Source organism: Dipodomys ordii, unplaced genomic scaffold (genome assembly GCF_000151885.1).
Source record: "Dipodomys ordii isolate 6190 unplaced genomic scaffold, Dord_2.0 Scaffold156, whole genome shotgun sequence".
Lineage (NCBI taxonomy): Eukaryota > Metazoa > Chordata > Mammalia > Rodentia > Heteromyidae > Dipodomys > Dipodomys ordii.
In genome coordinates, this window is record NW_012267372.1 from 2,576,870 (window position 1) to 2,585,655 (window position 8,786).

Below are 8,786 nucleotides of genomic sequence, written 5' to 3' on the forward strand. Positions count from 1 at the left end.
GCGCGTGGTGGAGGCCGAGCAGCTGTTCGCCGAGGTGGCCGAGGTGGCGGCGCTGCGGCGCCAGTGGCTGCGGGACGCGCTTGCCGTGTACCGCATGTTCGGCGAGGTGCACGCGTGCGAGCTGTGGATCGGCGAGAAGGAGCAGTGGCTGCTCGCCATGCGCGTGCCCGACTCCCTGGACGACGTCGAGGTGGTGCAGCACCGGTGAGCGCGGCTCTGGGGTGGCGGGGTTGGGGGGGGTGTCCCCCAGCCTCCGGATGCTGGGGACTCCCAGGCTCATCCTTAATGGGCTTTGTGACAATCTGGAGTTTGTCCAACCTCTCTGAACTTCTCATTTTGCCCATCTGTAAAATGGGGAGGAAAGCTGGGCGCCGGAGGCTCACGCCTGTCATTCTAGCTACTCTGGAGGCTGAGATCTGAGGATCGCAGTTCAAGCCCTGGCAGGAAAGGCCATGAGACTCCTATTTCCAAGTAACCACCAGAAAACCGGAAATGGCGCTGTGGCTCAAATGGTAGAGTCCTCGCCTTGAGTGGAAGAGCTGAGGGACAGAGTCCAGGCCCAGAGTTCAAGCCCCACCGCCAACGAAAAAAAAAAAAGGGGGGGACAGTTCCACAAACTGGTAGGAACATAAAATGAACTCAGGAGGGAGGGAGTGCGCTGGTGGCTCAAGCCTGTGATCCCAGCTACTCAGGAGGTTGAGCTTTGAGAATCACAGGTTCAAAGTCAGCCTTGGGCAGGAAAGTCCTTGAGACTTTTACCTCCAATTAACCAGCAAAAGCCAGAAGTGGAGGTATGGCTCAAGTGGTAGAGCACCAGGCTTAAGGGTAAAAGCCAAGGGAAGGTGTGAAACCCAGAGTTCTAGACCTAGTACTGGCACACAAGAAGGAAGGAAGAAATAAGGCAGGCAGGCAAGAAGGAAAGAAAGAAGGAAGGAAAGAAATGTTAGTAGGTGTGAGACACTTAACAAGTCCCCTAGGGGTACTACTAGCATTCCCCATGAATTTATCTTCATCCCAGCCAAAGTTACTCACAGACAGCCCAGCCTAGGCTACCACTCAAGCCCCCCACCCTGTAGCAATGCTATCTCCACCTCTTTTTTTGGGGGGTCCAGTTGTAGGGCCTGAACTCTGGGCCTGGGCACTGTCCCTCAGCTCTTCAGCTCAAGGCTAGCGCTCTACCACTTGAGTCACAGCCCCACTTCCGGCTTTTTTCTTTTTGCTTATGTAGTGCTGAGGAATTGAACCCAGGGCCTCATGCATTGCAAGGCAAGCGCTCTACCACTGAGCCACCTTCCCAGCCCTATCTCCACCTCTTGTCCCTCGCCTGCTTTACATTTACCTCCCACCTTCCTGCTCCATGTATCATGCACCAAGTTGTCTGTGGCCTGACCTAAGCCTGAGTGTTAAATTAATGAGTGGACGTCTGTCCTCTACCTACCCCCACCCCAGCATCTTATCCATACATTCATCCATGCATGCATGCATGCATGCATGCATGCACAGGGATTTTTCTGAGTTCATCTCCAATTCCAGAGCTGGGCTTGAATAACTGTGCCCACAATTATCCAGTTGTTTTATACATTTTTCTTTACAAGAGCAGACCATGCTCAGTCCCCTGGCATGCCATGTGGAGGAGCAGGTTGGAGTGAGAAACAGCTGGAAATTTAGAGAGGCAGCTAGGTTGGGGACTCGTGTTCGAAGGAGATAGGCTTGAACTATAGTTAAGAGTACAAAGCCAGGTGCCAATGGCTCACGCCTGTAATCCTAGCTTACTCAGGAGGCTGAGATCTGAGGATCGTGGTTCAAAGCCAGCCCGGTAGAAAAGTCTGTGAGACTCTTATTTCCAATAAACCACCAGAAAACTGGAAGTGGCGCTGTGGCTCAAATGGTAGAGCACTAGCCTTGAGCTGAAGAGCTAAGGGACAGCGCTCAGGCCCAGAGTTCAAGCCCCATAACAAAAAAATAAATAAAATAAAAGAGTCCAAGTAAACTGGCCCTGGCCTGGGGGCTGATGGACTGGGATCGAGGTGCTAATCAAGGCCCAAGGGGGTCAGTTAATCTTGGAAGAGGAAGGCCAGGGCAGAGTCACAATGGCCATGAGAGCCCCAAGGAAATGTATAGCAAGCTTTAAGGTTAGGGGTAGATCAAAAAGGAGTTTAGGCTGGTGACTGAATTGTGACTGGTGGTCAGGAGTTCGAGGTGTGGGGTCTGAAGATGTGGGGGGTGGGTGAGATGGGCCAGGGAGGGTGTGATGGACAGTCCATAGACTCAGGATGGGCTACTTAAGCAACCAAACATGTCTGTAGCCAATCAAAGAGGAGGAACTGGCAAAGGATTCTGGGAAATAGCTGGAAAGGTAGGACCAGAGCCAGGAAAGGGGAAGTGAATCAAGACTCAGGGCAGGGCTCCAGAAGTCTGACCCATGAGCACCTCCATCCTCTTTTTCAGATTCGAGAGCCTAGACCAGGAGATGAATAGTTTCATGAGCCGCGTCCTGGACGTGAACCACACGGTCCAAGAGCTCGTGGATGGAGGTCACCCCAGTTCAGATGAGGTGCGCTCTTGCCAGGACCACCTCAACAGCAGGTAAATGGGGACTGGGCCTGCAAGTTCTTCCTGGTAGCGTACACTGGTTTTCCCCATCTTTCTCTTCATATTCAACCACCATGATAATCAAACCAAATTGTAGCAAATTGGTAGCCTCCCCCTTCAACTTTTCTTCCATCTCCTCGTCCTCCATCTTCTCCTCCTCCTCCTCCTTTTTCTTGTGGGGTTTGAACTCAGAGCCTGAGCACTGTCCCTGTTCGCCTTTGTGCTCAAGGCTGGCATTCTAACACTTGAGCCACAGTGCTATTTCCAAGTTTTGAGTGAATGTAGATGGGTCTCATGGGAACTTCTGTGCCTGGGCTGGCTTCAAATCACAGTCCTCAGATCTCAGCCTCCCGAGTAGCTAGGATAACAGGCATGAGCCATGGGCAACCAGCTCCAACTGTTTTCTTTCTTCTTAAAACACTTCCTGAATGTTCACTGTGGGTAGAGCTCATAAATTGTGTGTGTGTGTGTGTGTGTGTGTGTGTGAGAGAGAGAGAGAGAGAGAGAGAGAACATGTGTGCCAATACTGGGGCTTGAACTCAGCACCTGGGTGCTGTTCCTGAGCTTTTTCACTCAAGGCTGGTGCTCTACCACTTGAACTACAGCTCCACCTCTGGCTTTTTGCTGGTTAACAGGAGATAAATATCTCTGCCCCCACCCTGGCTTCAAATATCTCCCCACCCACCCCACCCCCGGCTTCAAACAGCCATCCTCAGATCTGAGCCTCCTTAGTTGCTAGAATTACAGGCTTGCGCTACCAGTGTCTGGCTTGCCCTACATCCAGGACCTGTTTGCTCGAAGCCGTGTGCTGGATGGGGCTCCATTTTAACAGGCTAACGGGTCTTTTCCAAGTCCGGGCGGGCGGTGGCCTGGCTTCTCTCCGGGATGGATGGGAGGGCCCCTCCCTGCATAACCCGTCGCCCTCTTTCCCCGGGGCAGGTGGAATCGCATTGTGGAGCTGGTGGAGCAGCGCAAAGAGGAGGTGAGCGCGGTGCTGCTGGTGGAGAACCACGTGCTGGAGGTGGCGGAAGTGCGCGCCCAGGTGCGGGAGAAGCGGCGGGCGGTGGAGAGCGCACCCCGGGCCGGCGGCGCCTTGCAGTGGCGCCTGAGTGGCCTAGAGGCGGCTTTGCAAGCGCTGGAGCCACGCCAGGCGGCCCTCCTGGAGGAGGCGTCCCTGCTGGCCGAGCGCTTCCCGGCGCAGGCGGCGCGGCTGCACCAGGGCGCCCAGGAGCTGGGGACCGAGTGGGGCGCCTTGGCGAGCTCGGCCCAAGCCTGCGGCGAGGCGGTGGCGGCGGCCGGGCGACTGCAGCGTTTCCTGCACGACCTGGATGCTTTCCTGGACTGGCTGGTGCGTGCCCAGGAGGCAGCGGGGGGCAGCGAGGGGCCCCTGCCCAGCAGCCTGGAAGAGGCCGATGCGCTGCTGGCGCGCCACGCTGCCCTCAAGGAGGAAGTGGGTCAGCGCGAGGAGGATTATGCGCGCATCGTGGCGGCCAGCGAGGCGCTGTTGGCGGCCGACGGTGCCGAGCTGGGCCCGGGCCTGGCTCTCGATGAGTGGCTCCCACACCTGGAAATTGGCTGGCACAAACTGCTCGGCTTGTGGGAGGCGCGCCGGGAGGCCCTGGTTCAGGCCCACGTCTATCAGCTCTTCCTGCGTGACTTGTGCCAGGCGCTCGCTGTGCTGCGCAATCAGGTGCCAACTCGCAGGGGGTATGAGGCTGGCGTGGGTGGGGGTCCTGGGCCCCCTGTGGGGACGGTGGGAAGTGATCTAAGTGCGTGATCTAATTTCCAGATCATTCTGGGAAGGGAACCAAATATAAGAATTTAGAGGATAGAAAACCTCAGTTCAGGGGCTGGGAAGGTGGCTTAGTGGTACAGTGCTTGCTTAGCACGCATAAAGCCCTGGGTTCAATCCTCAGAAAAATCTAGAAGTGGCACTGTGGTTCAAGTGGTAGAGTGCTCGTCTTGAGCAAAGGAAGCTCAGGGACAGTGCCCCAGGACTGGCAAAAGAAAAGGGGGGGGTCTGGGAATGTGGCTTAGTGGTAGAATACTTGCCTAGCATGCATGAAGCCCTGGGTTCAATTCCTCAGTACTACATACACAGAAAAGCCATAAATGATGCTGTGGCTCAAGTGGTAGAGTGCTAGCCATGAGCAAAAGAAACTCAGAGAGAGTGCCCAGGCCCTGAGTTCAAGCTCTAGGACTGGAAAAAAAAAAAAAAAGGAAAGAAACTTGCAGTTTAGCCGGGCGCTGGTGGCTCACACCTGTAATCCTAGCTGCTCAGGAGGCTGAGATCTGAGGATCACCTGTTCAAACCTAGCCTGGATGGGAAAGTCCTTGAGACTCTTATCTCCAATGAATCTCTCTCTCTCTCTCTCTCTCTCTCTCTCTTTCACACACACACACACACACACACACACACACAGCCATAAGTAGAGCTGTGGCTCAAGTGGTAGATCACCAGCCTTGAGTGGAAAAAGCCAAGCAAGAGTGTAAAGCCCTGAGATCAAGCCCCTAGTACCAACATACACACACACAAAAAGCTAAAAACCAAGGCAAAATAAAGCGCTGACAGCAGGTATACGCTATGGGCACCAAGTGCAGTTGAAGGATATACTTGCTAGTTTGGCAGAGACTGATAGTTTCAGAGACTTGAAAAAAAGAGGATACCATCCAGGTGCTATGTAGAGGTCAGACAGAGCATTCAAGCATGAGCAAAGGCCTTGAGGTAAGGCCATTTCTGGCACGGTGCACTTGAACCCAGGAAAGGGGAATGGGAAGAGTGATTGGTACTTGGATGGTAGCTGGAGCTGGAGGAAGCTGACCTGTGTTCCCTTTCATTCCCAGGAGGTGGCGCTGTCCAGCGCAGAGCTCCCAGGCACGGTAGAGTCTGTAGAAGAAGCCATAAAAAGACACAGGGATTTTCTCACCACGATGGAGCTGAACCAGCAAAAGATGCAGGTGGCGGTGCAGGCTGCCGAGGGCCTGCTGCGGCAGGGCAACGTCTACGGGGAGCAGGCCCAGGACGCTGTGACCCGGCTGCTGGAGAAGTAGGTCCTCACACGGAGGGGGACCGGGACAGGCGCATGCACTCATGCCGATGTGGGACCCATATCTTTTAGAAACCTGGGCCTACACTGTGAGCAGAGGCCAGGCTGACTGGAGATGGATGTCTGGGCCTGGGTCCAGCCTGCCAAGTGTTCTCAGGCCAACACCTGCCCCCCCCCACTTCCCTATGCCCTGTGGGGGCATCATCCTGCCTCCCTGTGCTCCAATGCCATCTCTCTCTTGTCTCTTTGCATTTCTGCCATCCCCTGTCTGTCTATCGGACTGACTTCCTGGTGGCATCTGACCGTTTCTCTGCCTTTCCCTAATTGGGGTCTCCCAACTTCCTCCGTCACTTCCCTCCCTCTTCCCCTCTCTTCATTGTCTGAAACTGCTTCTCTTTGTGCATATGTGCTGCTTCTGGGGCTTGAACTCAGGGCCTGGACACTGTCCCTGACCTTTATGTGCTCAAGGCTATCACTCTACCACCTGAGCCACATTTCTACTTCTGTCTTTTTTTGGTGGTTCATTGGAGATAAGAGATCTGCCTCCTAAGTAGTTAAGATTACAGGTGTGAGGAGCTGGGAAGGTGGCTCAGTGGTAGAGTGCTTGCCTTGCATGCATGAAGCCCTGGGTTTGATTCCTCAGCACCACATAAGCAGAAAAAGCCAGAAGTGGTGCTGTGGCTCAAGTGGTAGAGCGCTAGCCTTGAGCTGAAGAGGTGAGGGACAGCGCCCAGGCCCAGAGTTCAGGCCCACGGAAAAAAAAAAAAGATTACAGGTGTGAGCCATCCATGCTGGACTCTCTCCTCCTCCCCTTCCCCCTCCCCCCTCCCCTTCCTTCCATTCTTCTTTTTCCCCCTCCTCCTCCTCCTCCTTTTCTTCTTCTTCCTCTTCTTCTTCTTCTGGATTTACCAAGTACTACACAAGTGTTCTACTACTGAGCCACATTCCCTAGCTGTCTGTTTCTCTTTCTCTTCTACCTCTTTCCTTGTCTTTGTGCCCCTATGGGTCTCTGTCAATATTTCTCTCTTGAGGTCTCTGCTTTTTTTTTTTTTTTTTTGGTCTCTGGCCATGTTTATGTGTCTGTGTCTCTATATTAATACGTGAGGCTCTTTTTGCCCCCCCTCCACCTCTCTCCTTTTTTACTTAATTTTAGTCTCTGAGTATCTCTTATTTTATCTTTAGTTCTGTATTATCTCTGGGCTTGACTCTCTTTTTATTTTGCTTAATTTATTTTGACTCTCTTTTCCCCCTGATTATGTGTGTGTGTGTGGGTGGGTGTATCTGTGTCTGTGTCTGTGTCTGTATACATGCATGCCAGTCCTGGGGCTTAAACTGAGGGCCTGAGCACCATTTCTGAGTGTTTGTGCTCAAGGCTAGTGCTCTACCATTTTGAGCCACAGCACTGTTACTGGCTTTTGAGTAGTATATTGGCTAGACCTTCCTGCCCAGGTTAGCTTTGAACCATGATCCTCAGATCGCAGTCTTCTGAATAGCTAAGATTACAGGTGTGAGGCACCTGTTTTCATTACCTCTGTCTCTCCAGATTTGTCTAATTCTCTTTCTCTGTCTCTCTGCAGTCCAGTCCCTGCCTCTGTCCCACCTCCTCCTCCACCCTTTCCTCCCCCTCCCCTTCCTTCTCTTAAATTTTTGTGTCTCCCCACCAGGGTTTCTCCCAACCCTTCCCTCTCCCATCCCTAGGAGCCAAGAAAACCAATTAAGAGCCCAGCAGTGGATGCAGAAGCTATACGACCAGCTTGGACTGCAGCACTTCCTCCGAGACTGCCATGAGGTAGGACCTCCAGCTGGGCCCCCGGGGGCCTGGCAGGGAAGGGGGGCAGTGGTGTCCCCTTTCCTGGGGAGGGACTTGCTCCCTGGCAGAGGTGTGTGGGGGTGGGGACGCCCCGTCCAAGTGGGTCGTGGCGCGATGTTCCCCCTGCGCCACCAGGGGGCGCGCGGGAGCCCGGTCTCAGTGCGCATGCCCCGCGGCGCTGGCCCGCCCACGCCGGCTCCAGGGTACAGGGGTGGGGCCCGGGCGCCCCTGGCAACGGCGCGCGCCCGCGCCTACGGGTCCCGCGGGGACGAGCTCTGATCTCACCTCTCTAGAGGTCTGAGAAAAGCGATCTGTTCCAGGAGCTCCAGAGAGTGGGGGTGGGGTTTTGGACAGTTGGGGGTGGACCTTGACTCAAACTTTGGGCCCCCTCCCCACAACTCTAAAAGCGTCTTGGAATCTAACGTCTTCTACACACATCTAAGGCCGGGTCCCTATCAGAGATGATGATTCAGGAGACTGGTTGCTTCCCCTTCCTTCTAGAACTGTGGTAGACTCTGCTCACATTAGATACGGCCCAGTATTTCCCTAACCTCTAAAGAGAGACAATCCTAGCCCCAAAGTTCCTCCACCTGAGCTCCTTCCCCCCAGACCCTCCATCTGAGCCCCTTCTCCCCAGATCTTCCACCTGAACCCCTTCCCTCCATCCTCCATCTGGGCCTCTTCCCCCCAGATCCTCCACCTGAGCCCCTTCCTCCCCCATCCTCCATCTGAGCCCCTCCTCCGCCCTGGATCAGTATGATGAACCGGAGATGGCTTTGGAGTCAGGTCCTTGTTCTCCTCCCACCCCAACTAACGATAGTTCCACAGGGAACCCCCAAACACGCCATGGACGAGGGGACCTCGGCACCCCACCCTCCTCCACGCGCAGGTGGCTAGGCCAGGACGCGAGCCCAGCGGGGATGGTTGTCCTGCGCGCCCCCGCCCCGCAGACGGTCCTGGAGTATTACAACCGATGTTCCAGGTCCCCATCCCCTATTTCCATCTGGACCGCCAGAAACCCGAGCCTCTTCCCGTTAGAGATGCCCCAGGGGGTGCCTCGCATCTCCCCGAGTCCTCCCCATCCCGGGGCTCAGGTTTCCCCCCACCCTCGCCATTGCATTTGGTCCAGTGCGCCCCCCCACCCCACTCCTGAGACGGGAGAGTGTCCTAGACCCAGAGGTCCCCACGGGAGCCGGCTCAAAATCCCCTACCTCCCCCCAGCGTCAGGGGGAGTGGTGAGTCCCCCATCACCCCAATTAGGGCCTCCTCCTCCGCTGCCCCCCCACCCGCATGGAGGCGGGCCCGGAGGCCGGGGTGGGGGGGAGAGGCGCGCGCGC

At 55.3% G+C, this 8,786-nt stretch overlaps 1 protein-coding gene across 1 annotated transcript in view; it reads left to right on the forward strand.

Annotated features, from left to right (window-relative positions):
• The window catches only part of Sptbn4 (spectrin, beta, non-erythrocytic 4), a 54,570-nt gene that overhangs the window by 16,163 nt on the left and 29,621 nt on the right, over positions 1 to 8,786 (forward strand). Inside the window, exons 14-18 of the mRNA XM_013032621.1 lie at positions 5 to 204; positions 2,449 to 2,586; positions 3,532 to 4,282; positions 5,437 to 5,639; positions 7,338 to 7,428. Coding sequence (XP_012888075.1) covers positions 5 to 204; positions 2,449 to 2,586; positions 3,532 to 4,282; positions 5,437 to 5,639; positions 7,338 to 7,428 — 1,383 coding nt within the window. The remainder of the gene's footprint in view (positions 1 to 4; positions 205 to 2,448; positions 2,587 to 3,531; positions 4,283 to 5,436; positions 5,640 to 7,337; positions 7,429 to 8,786) is intronic.